Consider the following 16,304-nt stretch of genomic DNA (forward strand, 5'->3'; position numbering starts at 1 on the left):
TTTGCCCCCCATAAAGTGGCCGAGTGGTTGTGGTTCCTCCCGGCGGAAGCTGGCCGCTGAGAACCGGGAACCCTAGACAGTGAAGATAGGGAACAATTGTGCGCGCCCTGGTGAGGGAGGAGCGAGCAAGCGCCCGCGTCTCTCGAGCAGATCCCGAACTTCGGGGTTCCCCGTCTGCTTTCACCTCCAGGAAAATCCGAGGGCCGGCTAACTTGAGTGCCACAAGTAATCAGACAGCGGTGGAGAGCCGAGGTTTCGCTCCAGGGCTGAAGCGCAGTCGACACTTAGCGACTTTCCCCGGTGAGTCCACGATCTTTGCCTGGCGACCCCATTGTCTGAGCGCCCCGCACCGCTTACCGCCCACCTCCCCGCCCCCTACCCACCCCGCAGGTCTCACTTGAGTTGGGGGTGGGGAGTTGGGAACCATGGTGAATGGGAAGGGGGGGCGTGAACAAAGCTAAGCTCCCGCCATTCTCCTCCTGCGCCCTCTCCAGCCGATGAGCGGGGAGGCCAGGGAGCGCCCGCAGCGCACTGGCACCGGACCCCGAGGCTAACCGGTGAAGGGGACCCCCGAGCTAGCAAAGTGCGGGTTCGTGGCGGGGGCCTCAGCAGTCAGCACGCAGGACCACCTTAAGAGCGAGCCCCGCCCCGGGCCCGGAGCTCGGGCTGCGCTGATTGGTGCAAATGTAATGGCTGAAATTGATTGCTGAAATGCAAAACTTGTTGCTGCTTCTCCGGGCTCTGGGCGAGAGGCAGACACAGAGAGGGGAGCCGAGACCCTCGGAACGCCCCACGCAGAGCCCCCCCGCCAGCCAGGAGAGGGGTGCGCGGACCCCCCAGAGCTGCCCCCGCCCCCCTCCTATTCCGGGCTCCGAGGGCGCAGCCGGAACGCTTTAGCCTGCTAGCCCAGCGTGGCCCCCCAACCCGCGTACGCCCCCCTCCCCAGGTCCGAGGGCGACTTGCGAAGCACCTCGGCGCCGAGGCAGGGAACCCTAGCCTTGGAGCGACGCAACCCCTCGTCTTGCTGCCCGCCCGCGCCTGGAACGGGACGCGGAGATCCCCGCGAACTCAGAGACAGAAGAGCGGAGGACAGAAGCGGCAGGCGGCGGACGTGGCCGCGAAGCGGCGCGCCGGGGTGCAGCGCACCCGCCGCGGAACAGGGGAACCGCGCCTTCCACCAACCCTCGGTTTCAGTCCCGGGCGCCCGCCGGCTCCTCAGCCCCGCTGAGCTCTCGGCTCGGGGGCCGGCACCGGTGATGCCGAGCGGAGCCTCCAGTCCTCCGACCCGCTGAAGAAGCAGTAGCCGCTTGCTCGGGCCGACGGGGACAGTGCGAGCGGATTGTGCTTGGCTGAGGCTCGGGCTGCGGATCGCGGGGACTCCGGGGGGGAGGGGGGAGGGACCGCTCGGTCTGTGCCCCGGCGCCAGCCACAGCTTTGAAGGGTCTCCCTGCCTGGCCCCTTAGCAGCTCCGCCACGGACTCCGGGAGGCTTCAAGCAGCGTCCAGGGGATCCCCACCCAACCCGATTGGACTTAAGAAGGTGATTGCTCTGCTTTCCCTCCCTCCTTCCCGCCTCCTTTCCCCCACTTAACTTTTTGTCTTCAGTCACCCGCAGCTCCGTCCCCTCCCCGCAAACCCACCCACGGCTGTGCCAACCGCCCGGGGCATGGGCCCCCCAACACGGCTCCTGGAGGCCCCGCGGCGCCGCAAGATGTGAGAGGCCCGCGTCGGGCAGAGCGAGAGCTTCGGGAGAGGAGCTGGTAGCCCCCAGCCTTCACAAGCCAGGCGAGGTGGCGGTGCGCGCTGCGCCCCCGCGGTGCTGAGCGTCCCAGAGCGCCCAACCCAGGGCCGGAACGAGTAGCTGGCCGGAGGCGCGCCGCGGAGAGCCGGCTGTCATGCCCTATTGATCCCTCCACCCCCCCGCCAAGTATGTTTGGGCTGGACCAATTCGAGCCCCAGATCAACAGCAGGAACGCTGGCCAGGGCGAGAGGAACTTTAACGAGGCCGGACTGAGCATGAACGCCCACTTTAAGGCCCCGGCTTTCCACGCGGGGGGACCCCCTGGCCCCGTGGACCCTTCCATGAGCGGGCTGGGCGAACCCCCGATCTTGGGCATGAGCATGGAGCCTTACGGCTTTCACGCGCGCGGCCACTCGGAGTTGCACGCGGGGGGGCTGCAGGCGCAGCCGGTGCACGGATTTTTTGGAGGCCAACAGCCGCACCACGGGCACCCGGGAGGCCACCACCCCCACCAGCATCACCCCCACTTCGGGGGCAACTTTGGCGGGCCGGATCCTGGGGCCTCGTGCCTGCACGGGGGTCGCCTGCTCGGTTACGGCGGCGCGGCCGGCGGCCTGGGCAGCCAGCCTCCCTTCGCCGAGGGCTATGACCACATGGCGGAGAGCCAGGGGCCGGAGAGCTTCGGCCCGCAGCGACCTGGGAACCTCCCGGACTTCCACAGTTCGGGCGCCTCAGGCCACGCCGTGCCTGCCCCATGCTTGCCGCTGGACCAGAGCCCTAACCGAGCCGCCTCCTTCCATGGCCTGCCCGCCTCCAGTGGCTCCGATTCCCACAGTCTGGAGCCCCGAAGGGTGGCGAACCAAGGAGCCGTCGACTCGCTGGAATACAATTACCCGGGCGAGCCGCCCTCGGGACATTTCGACATGTTTTCCCCCTCTGATTCCGAGGGGCAGCTGCCTCATTATGCAGCGGGTCGTCAGGTTCCCGGGGGCTCTTTCCCGGGTGCCTCGGCCATGCCCAGAGCTGCAGGCATGGTGGGCTTGTCCAAGATGCACGCCCAGCAGCAGCAGCAACAGCAGCAACAGCAGCAGCAGCAGCAGCACGGCGTGTTCTTCGAGAGGTTCGGGGGGACCCGCAAGATGCCCGTGGGTCTGGAGCCTGGAGTAGGCTCCAGGCACCCCTTAATGCAGCCTCCCCAGCAGGCCCCGCCGCCCCCTCAGCAACAGCCCCCGCAGCAGCCACCGCCTCCGCAGCAGCAACAGCAGCCTCCGCCGCCACCTCCTGGGCTTCTGGTCCGGCAGAATTCCTGTCCGCCTGCGCTCCCGCGTCCCCAGCAGGGCGAGGCGGGCACGCCCAGCGGCGGCCTGCAGGACGGGGGCCCCATGCTGCCCAGCCAACACGCGCAGTTCGAGTATCCCATCCACCGGCTGGAGAACCGGAGCATGCACCCTTATTCTGAGCCTGTATTCAACATGCAGCACCCTCCTCCGCAGCAGGCGCCCAACCAGCGGCTGCAGCATTTCGATGCACCCCCCTACATGAATGTGGCCAAGCGGCCGCGCTTTGACTTTCCGGGTAGCGCGGGAGTGGATCGCTGCGCTTCGTGGAACGGCAGCATGCACAACGGCGCTCTGGACAACCACCTCTCGCCCTCCGCCTATTCCGGCCTACCCGGCGAGTTCACGCCGCCTGTGCCCGACAGCTTCCCTTCGGGGCCACCCCTGCAGCATCCGGCCCCGGACCACCAGTCCCTGCAGCAGCAGCAGCAGCAGCAGCAGCAACAGCAGCAGCAGCAGCAGCAACGCCAAAACGCGGCCCTCATGATCAAGCAGATGGCGTCGCGGAATCAGCAGCAGCGGCTGCGCCAGCCCAACCTGGCCCAGCTAGGCCACCCTGGGGACGTGGGCCAGGGAGGCCTGGTGCACAGCGGCCCGGTGGGCGGCTTGGCCCAGCCGAACTTTGAGCGCGAAAGCGGCGGCGCGGGCGCCGGGCGCCTGGGCACGTTCGAGCAGCAGGCTCAGCACTTAGCGCAGGAGAGTGCGTGGTTCCCAGGTCCGCACCCGCCGCCGGGTGACCTGCTGCCCCGCAGGCTGGGAGGTTCAGGCCTGCCGGCTGACTGCGGCCCGCACGACCCGGGACTGGCGCCGCCCCCTCCTCCCGGTGGCTCGGGGGTGCTGTTCCGGGGCTCTCTGCAGGAGCCGCTGAGGATGCCCGGAGAGGGCCACGTGCCCGCGCTGCCCTCCCCCGGCCTGCAGTTCGGGGGCAGCCTGGCCGGCCTGGGCCAGCTGCAGTCCCCCGGGGCTGGGGTGGGGCTGCCCAGCGCTCCCTCCGAGCGCCGGCCCCAGCCGCCCGATTTCACAGCGCCCGCGCTCGGGGGCCAGCCTGGCTTCCCGTTCGGCGCGGCGAACCGGCAGGCCACGCCGCACAGCGGCCCAGGCGTGAACTCGCCCCCGAGCGCGGGCGGGGGTGGCGGCAGCACGGGCGGCGGCGGCGGCGGCGGGGGCACATACCCGCCGCAGCCTGATTTCCAGCCCAGCCAGCGCACCTCGGCCAGTAAGCTGGGCGCGCTCTCGCTGGGTTCCTTCAACAAGCCCAGCTCCAAGGACAACCTGTTCGGCCAGAGTTGCCTGGCTGCACTCTCCACCGCCTGCCAGAACATGATCGCCAGCCTCGGGGCCCCCAACCTCAACGTGACCTTCAACAAGAAGAACCCGCCCGAGGGCAAGAGGAAACTGAGCCAGAACGAGACCGACGCTGCGGCCGTGGCCAGCAACCCGGGCTCGGATTACTTCCCGGGAGGGACTGCTCCTGGGGCCCCAGGGCCTGGAGGCCCGTCGGGGGCCAGTAGCAGCGGCTCCAAAGCCTCTGGGCCGCCCAATCCGCCCGCCCAGGGGGACGGCACCAGCCTCTCCCCCAATTACACCTTAGAATCAACTTCGGGGAACGATGGCAAGCCGGTCCCTGGGGGCGGCGGCCGGGGACGGGGTCGCAGAAAAAGGGACAGTGGTCACGTGAGCCCCGGGACTTTCTTCGACAAGTACTCTGCAGCACCGGACAGCGGGGGCGCGCCTGGGGTGAGCCCAGGGCAGCAGCAGGCACCAGGCGCAGCCGTCGGGGGAAACTCCGCGGGCGAGGCGCGCGGGGCGCCTACGCCTCACGAGAAAGCGCTCACGTCGCCGTCGTGGGGGAAGGGGGCCGAGTTGCTCCTGGGGGACCAGCCAGACCTCATGGCGTCCCTGGACGGTGGGGCCAAGTCGGACGGTAGTTCCCCGCACGTGGGCGAGTTTGCCTCGGACGAGGTGAGCACGAGCTATGCCAACGAGGACGAGGTGTCATCTAGCTCCGACAACCCCCCAGCCCTGGCCAAAGCGAGTAGGAGCCCCCTGGTGACAGGCTCGCCCAAACTCCCTCCCCGTGGGGTGGGAGCCGGAGAACACGGACCGAAGGCACCCCCACCCCCGCTTGGCCTGGGCATCTTGTCTACCTCTACCTCCACCCCTGACAGCTATGGCGGGGGCACAGGCCATCCCGGCACTCCGGGCCTGGAGCAGGTCAGGACCCCGACGAGTAGCAGCGGTGCACCACCACCTGACGAGATCCACCCCCTGGAGATCCTCCAGGCACAGATCCAGCTACAGAGGCAGCAGTTCAGCATCTCTGAGGACCAGCCCCTGGGGCTCAAGGGTGGCAAGAAGGGTGAGTGTGGTGTGGGGGCCTCTGGCACGCAGAACGGCGACAGTGAGCTGGGCAGCTGCTGCTCCGAGGCGGTCAAGAGCGCCATGAGCACCATCGATCTGGACTCGCTGATGGCAGAACACAGCGCCACCTGGTACATGCCAGCTGACAAGTCTTTGGTGGACGGCACAGACGACGACAAGACGCTGGTGCCCTGGGAGAAGGCTAAACCCCAGAATCCCCACAGCAAAGAAGGTATACGCGCTCCTTCCGGTTCCCTTCTCACCTGGCGGATACCCGCCCCATTCCCATTGTAGGCTTTAGCTTCTGCCTTGAAGGCTCCATGAAAGGGGAGCTTGGGGTCGGGAGGGCACAGGGCCTTCCTAATGCCCAGCTCAGAGCTGGGTACCCTTCTTTTGGTTACACCAACGGCTCTGTGGGCAGATCCCTTCCCTCCCCCCAGGTGCTGCCAGGCAGATTCTAGTTCCACAGGATGGTAGCAATTTAGGTGACAGCCCTTTGGGGCTTATTGAGCCCCACCCCCTCAAGTTTTAGGTGAGTTGCTGAGTGTCCAGAGCACTAGGCCCCTTCCCTTTCACACTCAGACCCCCTCCTCACATTCAGGCTTGTTCCACTTTTCAGGAGTTTCATGCCACGCCCCACCCCCACCCATTCCTGGCAGGACACCTGGGAAGTCGTGTTCATGCCTCCCCACCTTTTCCTAGTCAGCCAACCTGCAGCTCAGATTCCCTTCCATGTGCCAGCATCTTTGGGAAAAAAAGTTACCCGTTCTGGTGTCTGCAGCATCACTCTGAGGCAACGCCTAATTTGACATTTGTTCCTAGTGAATAGCTGTTTTGTCTCTTCTTCACTATTAGAGTTTCATTGAAAAACTGGAGACCTGTCGGGGTTGTAGGAGGCAGGCAGCCTTTTCAGAGTGCACCTCCTTGACATTTGGTGGGGGGGGGTGGTGCCAGGGCTGGGGTGGAATCTACTTGGCAGAGACCAGACCAATCAGCCAGGGCATCATTTGTGTACAGGGATATGGATATATATTCTTAAGACACAAAGGACCCGCGTTTGTCAATATCTCGCCTGGCTTTGGTGACAGATGTCCGGTCCCAGTTCTCCTTTGCATTCTAAGCACTCCCTCCCCACCGGGCCTGGAGGCCTTTAAGGTGGGTGGGGTGGGGGTTAGTAAATGGACCATCGTTGCCTTTAAAGTAATAATAGTTTTTTTTTTTTTTAAACCTAAAGATGACTGGGCTGCGGTAGATATCTATTTTATTTTTTAACGGGGCCTTTTTAAGTAACATCATTTCCTACCCATCCCCTCACCCCCCAGTTCCTACCTTTTTCTTTTAAACACTCACTTGGTTTCACCAGGCTGAATATTACCGTGGAGTCAGTAGCTGGCGATTTAACTGTGTCGTAAAAAAATACATCCCCCGATCCTTGTCTTCTCTTGGGGTTCTTTTGCTCTGCCTTCGTTTTCCTACTCCACATCCTGCCTCCTGCCATCTCTTGACCCAGGGTTTAAGGTGAAGGTAGGTTCAGGAGAAGGGGATGGGGGCGGGAGGAGGGGGAGGGGAAGTGCGGCAGGAGTTGGGTGGCTCAGAACTCCGGGCTTTCACCGCCCGTCAGGGGCAGCTTTCCCGCTTGGGTTTTCTAATTCATGAATGCGGCCTTGCTGCTTTTCTCTTTGTTCGCCTCCTGCCCAGCCCGGGACGCCGCTCTCTCATTTGAAGCTGGGTGTTTAGCATGCATAGCCGAAGCTGCGGCCAGCATCAGCATTCTCCAGGCTTCTCCCAGGCAAGGCCATAAATTGGTTAGTTTGGGACCCTCCGCTGCTTCTCCCTTTTCCCCCTCCCTCCTTTTTAAAATGGAGTTGGACCCAGCATCCTGCTTGCTCTGCCCCCCGCTCTTGTATTTTCTTGTACACAACATCTCCGTCCTGCCGCGATCGATAGCTGGTTAGCGCAAATCCCAGCCCCTGTCACTTCTACCTGGCTTGGCCTAGCTGCCCATCCCCCTCCCTCTTCTCCCATCCCCCCCCGCCCGCCCCCAGTAATTAAGACCACATTGGCCAAAATGGGGTGAGAAGAGTTAAAAAGAAAAAAAAAAAAAACGATTTAGAGAATTAATAAAGAAAAACCAGTATAGCACTTTGCCTGCAAGTCTTTTGAAGGGCTTTAGGTGCAAAGGAATTGGGTTGTTTTAATGAGATTTTTTTTAAGGTGTTGCACTGTTCCCTTCCCAGTCCAACTAATCTTCCTTTGCAGAAAAAAAAAAAGCAGACTGTGAGTGAAGAAATGTCATTAAAGAAATGTTTTGTTTTGTTTGTTTCATTATCACAGTCAGACGAAGGAAAATATTTTTGGGGAAATAGATGCTAGTCGCTTTGGGGTTGACTTCCCCTGCACGCTAAACGCAGCCCTCCCCTGCACACGGGAGATGGGAGCCGGAAACTTCCTCTAGGGACCGGCTTTGGGGCTGGCCGCCTTGGAAGCCTCAGCAGGGACACCCACTTGACCTCCTTTGTTTTCCACTCTGTGATGTGGGAAGGACAGTTTCCTAGATAAAGCCCCGAATTGAGGTCACTCGCAGCTTCTGCAGCCTTGGGGCTGCTAGTTAAGGCTTTATAAGGTATCTGCATCTGATTCTTGCTCCCTTACTGGTAGTAAATAAGGATGATTAAACTTTTCATTATGATAACACCCCGTAGCTCCATCTGCACATGTTGTATAAATAGGTACACAGAGCCTTCGACGGCCCCTGAGTGCCCTGGCTGAAAATTACCGTGAAGTGTACCATTTTGAAATAGAGTTGAGGGAAAAAGAATTGAAAGGAAAACGTCCTGCTTTTCCGTAAACACGTGCCGAGGGTCCCATCAGCCATGAAGCAGCTTTGAATATACCTTTTCTAGGTTCTAGCCCGAGCAGGCACTTTCTTTCACCGCCCGCCCCCCCTTTCAGGCAAAGCCCATTTTTGTAATGATATTTTATTTTGTCACACCGTAAAACATGCCAGTACTAATGTGATTAAATATTAACACCGTTTCTGAAATTCTTCGCTGCGATGACAAAATACGAGTCGGTCTTTAACAAAATGATCGTGCTCAGATTGGAGAGAACGAATAAGTCTTTAGAACTGCATAAGCCGTGTAGCCACAGGGACGTGCCCGGATTGTCTTATGGGGTTTAGGTGTCCTTCGGAGGGGAGGGAACTCGACTGGCAAGTTACACTTTGCACAAAGTCTAGGCCAGAATCGCATGTGATAAGATTTTTTTTTTAACCAGAAAAGTGAGCCTCTCCAAATTATGCTTCCTCTGACTTCTTAATCAGCCTGCCAGACAACTTTTGTATCATGAAACTCTACGTCTCATCATGAGATTCTGTTTGCACAAAGTTGGAGTGGGGGAAGGGTGAGGTTGTGCAAAGGAAAAACAAAAACACAAACCAAAAAAAAAAAAAAAAACCACAACAAACAAACAACAAACAAGCCTGAGTTTGGGCCTATTCAGACATCCATTAAATCACTGAGGATTACATGAATTTGAAATTAGTTTGCAAAATCATCCACCTATCTTTGTGATAGCTGTGTGGCTGTGGAGGAATTTCAAAACAGAGGGAGAAGGAGAAATAATGATAGTTTGTAGATAAAGGATATTAAGCCTAAAAAAGTATGTACCCCCCGCCCCTGCCCTCCAGCCCCTTACAATTTTCAAAACTGGAATGAACTGTATTCCGTGATAAGTTTATCCTTGCCAAACTTCCATTCTGTTGGTGGTTCTCTATCTTGATATCCGCGGATGTCTAGAAACGCACATTGAAATGGGAGAGGTCTCCGTATACCCTTTGCATGCAATTCTGCCCTTTTTGGAAGTATGATATTTTTACAGTGATTCGGGGGAAATTTTTGGAATTTCATGCTCCTCTCAGCGTTCCAGTCGGAACACAGTAAGATGTGCTGAGAAATACTAGTCAGGCAGGATTTGAACACTGAATTTCCTTAGCTATGGGGTAGGCTTGGGAGGAAGAGGGGGAGGGCTCCTAGTGCTGTTTTTGAGTCATTACACCAGGGGAGAGAATTTGTAAGGCTCCCTCAAACTGGTTTTGGGAAGGCAAGGAGCCTTGCACTCCTGTTTCCCTGAGAAATCACCCAGCATGGGTTGCATGCCTTCATGTGACTTTTGCAGCCTCCGGAAGATGTAACCCAAAACTTCGCAGGTGTTAATCGGGGGTGATGTAAACAGGAGCCCCCTTTGTGCAGCTGACGTTCTGGGCCTGCCTGCTCCCTGGCTAGTCCAAGACATACTACTGCTCTTCTTTGGTGCTTGTTTAATATTTCATGGTTATAATAAACCTGTCTTTTTTGCCCGCCTCCCGACATAAAACCCCCAGCCTAGCACACATCTGCAATTATACATTTCTACTAAATATTAATAAAGGACAAAGATTTCTAAGGGGCTGAAGCTTATTGGCGTTGAACTTGTCATGGTTTCTGCCACTGGATTTTTCTGGCTGTTTTGATTTTAAATAGCCTCTGCCTTCTAATAGGAAATATATACTTAAATATTCTCATATAGAGAAATCTATATAATGTTTGTAGATTGAAGGTCTTTTCTCAGGATAGCTTTCTTTAGCTTGCTTAATTGAAATCTAAATTCATTTAGATTTCTTGTGAGGCCCCTTCAGACCAGAAGTAAGAGAGTGTTGAAATGTACTTCTATTTTATTGAGATTTCTAGGAAAGGAGTGAGTGTTGGTTAATCTAATTTCTCTTTCTAGCAATGAAATTCTATGATTCCTGATATGATTTTGTTTGCCTGACAGAGGTATTTAAATTTCCACAAAGAATCTTAATAGGTCCTGAAAATACTGCTGCCCTCGCCAAGAAGTTACTTGATACTCTTTGCTGATATAAAATATACATCTTTAATAAACAGTCCAGGAGGACCAGGTGAAATTAGAGGAGGGAAATTCTTCCCACTCTGGAAGGGCAAACTTGAGTCTATCCTTGGGACTTCACAGGATCTCCTGAACTCACTCCATGCTGGAAGATTTAGCAAAATCACCTTTCTTTCCACTTGAGTGGCGATAACATTGGGTCACGTTCTTTGCCCAGGGAGTGATCTGCTTTGCCGAAAGCATTTAGGAGATAAATACTTCTAGTAAGGAATACTGTATTTACCTCGGTTTGGTTAATTTTAGAGATTAAAAGGCTATAGCTTTATGTAATAGGATCAAATGTCCGGGGAGTGTGTGAGGGCAAGTAGGCCTCCCAAGCACATTGCGACATAAAACACCAAACCTCCTGTGCCAGAGGGGACCTGAATCTATGGAGGGGGGCGTCCCTTGTAACTAGTGGGTACACCTTATATCCTTCCCTCGTTGCCTGCCTGCTTGTTCCACCCAGGTCTGAGTCTGGAGGGGCTGGAATAACCCAGCTTCATCGTTTTGACTCAAGTCAGGATTTTGACTTGCCCAGCGATGTGTTTGTTTTAGGACGATGTCTATTTCTCGGCGAGTCTTGGGTGGACAGATTTGAGTGTGGGTTTTGATTGCTAGTGGTGAGGATGTTGATACGTACATGAGTGCATGATTGAGAAGAGAGACATTCTGGGGAAATTTTCGTTTCCTTGCCTTCTGGTACACCTTGGAGCCCAGCGAAGTGGTCTGGGGGCTGGCTTGAAAGAGTGTGGCTGAGGTACAGTGTCTGGCCTGGGTCTGTCTGCAGCCCACAGGAGGAGAGCAGGGCCCATGCAATTCAGCACGGAAAGGAGCACCCCACCCCCACCATGCCCCTCACCCCACCCCAGCATACGCACATATACATATGCATGGCCAAGTGTATTTCCATCAAATCATCCAGCTACTCCTTTAGCGTATCCTTAATCTGCTTTCCGAAAGCAGAGTTGGGGTGGAGGGAGGTGGCAGGGAGAGAAACTGAACCTTCAGTCTTTTTGGCCTTAGCTGACAGGTTCTGATTCTGTAAAGGACTGAATGAGCGCACGTCCTAAAAATAGAGGAGGATTTTGAAGATCCTAATTACGAAATCTCGGCCTCCCGGGCCGCCTAGGCTGGGGGTGACTTTGATCTGGAGTATTTCGGTAGCAGACGCACGTCGTCGCTGGGTTTTGCTCGTGGAGGTGTCTCTTTGGCTGAGTTCAGCTAACATCACTCTCGAGCCGGGAGAAGAATCTTTGAATCAGTGCCCACCCCCCCTTCCCCCACGCCCCCTCCCAGTGGTGGGAAGCAGACGCTGCTTCTCATTTATGGAAATTCCTCTCCTTTATTGTAATCTTTTGGTACCAACGACTTGGCGGAGAGGACGCTGGGCTTTCGAATTAGTCACAGCTTTGCCTGCATGGACCCTCTGTGTCCTGGTGCACAACAGCTCAGCCGATGGTCTCCCCAACTCATGAACGGGACCGGAAGGAAGAGCTGGTTCCGAGACCCTGGCACATCACATTTTGCTGGATTGGTTGCCCAGTGCTGAGGTGGCCCTGATCATTTTCTGCCACGTTCCAGTGACACGACAACACACATCCACATGCAGCCTCACAGGGCCATCAGTGACTTTAGGGTGTGGATAAGAAGCTAACCTGTGGGTGTGCACTTCAGGGGCCCAGAACTCGCAACTTATTTTGTGACCGGGATGGAAAAGCAGAGTTAAGCTTAATATACTGGAGCGAGGAGGGGCGTTTGAGAGCCATCATTCTCACGGGGTGTAATTATTGTAGGATGCTGAGGCCTGCTTTGTTTGCTGGCTTGCATTTTAATCAGTGGCCTCTGAGGTTCGGGAAGCAAGTGGAGGGTCTGCTCCCAACATGGTGTTTGCCCAGAAAGGGCACGGGATGGGGGGCGGTGGAGAGGCTGCCACAGGCTTCCTAGCATTGTGAAATCCAAGGGGCTCTTTCTGGGCCCTGATAGCTTTAAGTTTTGGCCCCACAAGGCCGCTTTGGACTGGCATCCCTGGTACCTACTACCGGCGGTCCGTCATAGCCCCAGCATCCCAAATTCTCATTTTCTTTCTTGGCTGAGAAAGCTCATAGGTTTTCATCACCTCCGCTTCCTCGCAAAGCGGGATCAGAGGGAGAACTTTATAGCGGTCATGTGCAGATCCTTTCAAGATTTATACATCATCGTAAGGACCCAAATGCCCTTTAAACATAACGGCAATTGAATTTAACAGTTTGGAGGTCTTAGCGCATTCACGATAACAAATTGGCTTTCTGAATGTCCCAGAAGGAACATCTTACATGGGATAGACTCTTCTCCAAAGGTGGGGGAACCTCCAATAAACATCCCAACACAAACTCACGTGGTGGGGGAAAGCAGGTTTTTACGTTTTGATCATTAAAGCTCAGGGGTCCAGCGAACTCAGCTCACGCCTTTTCCCCTGTAGCATGGACTGTGTGACCCAAAGACTGTCTTCTTCCTGTCTTTGACGTCTCTGGAAGATTTTGGACTCTTCACAGTTGGCCCTGGGATTCCGATTCTTAGGAGGGAGGCTCTCATTTTCTGGGTCTCGGTCTGACTTACCTGTGCTAATGTTCGGTTTATGTGAATCAGGTGTGTTGGAAAATGATTTAGGGAAACAAGGAGACCCTTCTGCGAAGGCGTCTTTGGGGCCCACTGACATGGATGGTCTTTGGAAAGTTAGAAGGAACCAGCTCTTGTTTTCATCCTGCACGTCTGAAAACCCCTCTCCATGGTGACTCAGAAACAGATGACATTGTCGTGCCTTCGGAGGAGATGGGGACTAACTTGTGGGCTGAGACCCTTCTGGGCCTTTCCCCACCCTACTCCCTCCTCCAGCAGCCTGTCTTGTGAGAACTAAGTGGCCCGGAGATGCAATTGGTGGACTTAAAACGAGTTTTCCCTTCTCATTGCTGATGATAATTTAAAAAGTGTTTGGGCACGAAGGTTTCATTTGTTCTTAGAGCTCGGGTCAGCACTTTCACTGGAGTGGGGTCGACTTGGACTTTTCTGACACAGCTGGCTTTGCCTGATGTGACTGGGGGAATCTGTCTGTCCCAAATTTGGGGGCCCCAGTGGTGGCGTTCCTGGTTGCATTTGGGAGCTTCTGCAATAAGAGGACACGCACACACACACACACACCCTGCCCCCTGTTTATCCAGTCATCCAGGGCAGGGTGAGATGTGAAAAAGATATGACCCTTTAAAGTTACCGTGAAGCAGTGTTTTCAGACGCCCTTGGATCTGAGAACACAAGCATTGTCGAGTGATTGGCAACGACCACCAGGAATAAAACACTTCTGAGGGACCATCTTATGATCAAGGAGGGGCCGGGGGAGCCGGCAGAAAACATAGCCTGCTTTGAAATCCCCAGAGCTCAGCCTCCCAGAGAAAGCCAGGCTTGGTTGAGAATTCACTGGGAAGTAAGCAGGTTCTACCCGGACCACATGCGCTGTTGGAAAAATCCTTGAAATTCAAGGGCCTGAGTCCTGATGTGGACACTCTCTCCTTTCCTATGAGCTGGAAGGCAAAGAGAGAAACAGCCCCGGTTAGGAAGACTGGATAGAGATTGGGGTGCAGTTTATTTTCTCTGGGGGCTGGTGGGGCTGGGGAGGCGGTGACTGAGGGATTGGATGGAGAGGGGAGAATTGTGTCCCTATCAGTTGAAATGTTATTTACTGACACAGGGTTTAGGAGTGGAAAATATAAGTGTGGAAGGCATGTATAATAGCACCTCCTGGGCGAGGCTGGGTGGGGGGAATTGTTTGGGGGCTGGTGTCGGCCATCATAAAGGACAGAAAGTTCTTGGCTCAGGTCTCGCCGCTGGGCCTGGGGCTTCCATGTGATCGCAGATGTGTGGGGGAAAGACATGTGGGGGACCCAGCCTGGGGCTGATGACCACATCGTGGGTCTGTTAGTAATCAGAGCCCCTTTCTGTGTAGTTAGTGGCTGAGCTAGACACACAGGGCAGGGGGCGGGGATGAAGACCCAGATGGGCCCTGGATGGGTTGAACCCTCGTAACGTGGCTGTGGCCAACTTCTCCTGCGGAGGAGCGGGCCCCACGAAGCCTGCTGCAGAAGCATCGAGTTTCACAGACGCACCCAGATCTTTCTGTAAAAGAGGGACGATGGGGGTGGGAAAAAGGAGTGACCTTTCCCCTGGTGACCCCGTAAAGTGACCACTGATGCTTCCCTCCCAGCACCGAGCCTCTTTACAGACCTGTTACAGACCTTGCTGGCAGCGCCCACTGTCTTAAAACGCAAGCGATGCCCTCCCCCGCAAACTATACGTATTTTTTTTTCCTGTTTCTGAATGGTAGGCAAAAAGGGAACGCAAGTAAGTGACAAATTCAGCAAGAGGAAGATTTCCCTGACTCGAGATAAGCCAAGTGTGGAAAGGAGCTGGACGAATTAGAGTTTCATCTTTTCTCCCCTTCGGGGGACCCACGGTCTACCCATCAGCGGGCCTTAAAGCTGCTGTTGTGAGGCCTAACTGGCTCAAAACAAATTGACCATTTTCATCCCCTGCGATGTAACTTTTGGTGGTTGTTTAGTATTTGAGGGAAGGGAGGCTGTGGACCGAAATTTGGCTCTTTTAAACAGGAGCAATTTCACGATCCTTATGCCGTGACTATTTCTAAATTGTCTGGGCATAAAGCTCTGGATGTCTTTTGCTGGTTTCTGCTTGTTGAGCACACATGCACACGTGAGCGTGCACATACACACACACACAGGCCTGAGAAGTCTTAATAAACAACGAAAAAATAAATTTATTTTTTCCCCGAGAAGCAGCTCATACAAAGTTTTGGCCCCGTTCAGTTTTAAGTAGAAGCTTATTGATCTCCGTGTGGTCAATTTTTGCCGAATTTGTAATCCTGTTAGGCCTCCGGGAGAGGCATGATTAATTTACTTGTACATTTCACTATTTTGGGTCAGTTTAGTTAATAAGCATTTATTTTGTGCTCAGTGTGTGTGAAGCATTTTGCCGGGATTAGAAGTGTGTGTGCGAGTGCAGTAATGGGCCTGCTCGCCCGTCATGGAATAAAGGCCCCTAGTCGAGGTTCCCACCACTTCCCCAGGACAGAAAGGGAGGGCCAGGCCCCTCCGACCATCACTTGTCTGGGAGCAGGGAGGAAAAGCCCCATCCAGCAAACTCAGCCTCCCAGAGCCTTGGAGATGGCCAAAGAACATTGGCTTCCTTCTGGTGTCTTGGTCCCTGGAAAGTTTTTGAGCATTAATTCTTAATTGACTGGTAGCTGAGCGCAGACATGGAGAAGAGTGAAGAATCTTAAACCTCTTTGGGGCACCTTCCATGATGCTCTTTGACAAACGCTGGTGCTGGGGTCTGTGTGTGTGTGTGTGTGTGTGTGTGTGTGTGTGTGTGTGTGTGTGTAACTTTTAGAGAAACGCGTGGTTTGACTTCCAAAGAAGGAAGAGAAAGTATGTGTAAGTCTCAAAAGCTGGGAAAAAGAAAACCAGAGCAAAACAGCAGGCAGCTTTGGCCTTTCCGAACACCGAGTCTCAGAAGGGGAGCGTGTGTCATTCTTGATGGTGTGAGCTCTTCAGCTGGGCATCTTGGGGTACCCCCCCCCACTCTTTCTCCTTGGGATCCCCACAGCTTTCCTGTCTCTCTGCTTCTAGGTGATGGGTTAAAATTGCACGTTTATTATTATTGTTTAAAAGACAGACTTTGGCCGTAACAATTGTAGAGCAAATGGGTTTCCTGAGCCCCCCTTCTCTCCCTAGTTGCTTAATTCCTTGCACATCAGTTTCTACTGAGCCCTTGCCTTTGTGGAGCAAGGGCCGGACAGAAGTATTTTCGGCGCTGAGCCAGCCTGAAATGAACTTGAAGCACTGGGGAAACAGGCATTTGGAGAGATGAGGATACAATTTCTTTTTTTATGTG

At 55.3% G+C, this 16,304-nt stretch overlaps 1 protein-coding gene across 4 annotated transcripts in view; it reads left to right on the forward strand.

Moving 5' to 3' along the window:
• Positions 1-741: 741 nt before the first annotated feature.
• MN1 (MN1 proto-oncogene, transcriptional regulator) overlaps positions 742-16,304 on the forward strand; it is a 47,142-nt gene continuing 31,579 nt past the window's right edge. For all 4 annotated transcript variants that reach the window (XM_057746590.1, XM_057746591.1, XM_057746592.1 and 1 more), the window contains exon 1: positions 742-5,670. In XM_057746590.1, coding sequence (XP_057602573.1) covers positions 1,929-5,670 — 3,742 coding nt within the window. In that variant the 5' untranslated portion in view covers positions 742-1,928. The remainder of the gene's footprint in view (positions 5,671-16,304) is intronic.

The sequence above is a fragment of the Hippopotamus amphibius genome, chromosome 8 (genome assembly GCF_030028045.1).
Source record: "Hippopotamus amphibius kiboko isolate mHipAmp2 chromosome 8, mHipAmp2.hap2, whole genome shotgun sequence".
Classification (NCBI taxonomy): Eukaryota; Metazoa; Chordata; class Mammalia; order Artiodactyla; family Hippopotamidae; genus Hippopotamus; species Hippopotamus amphibius.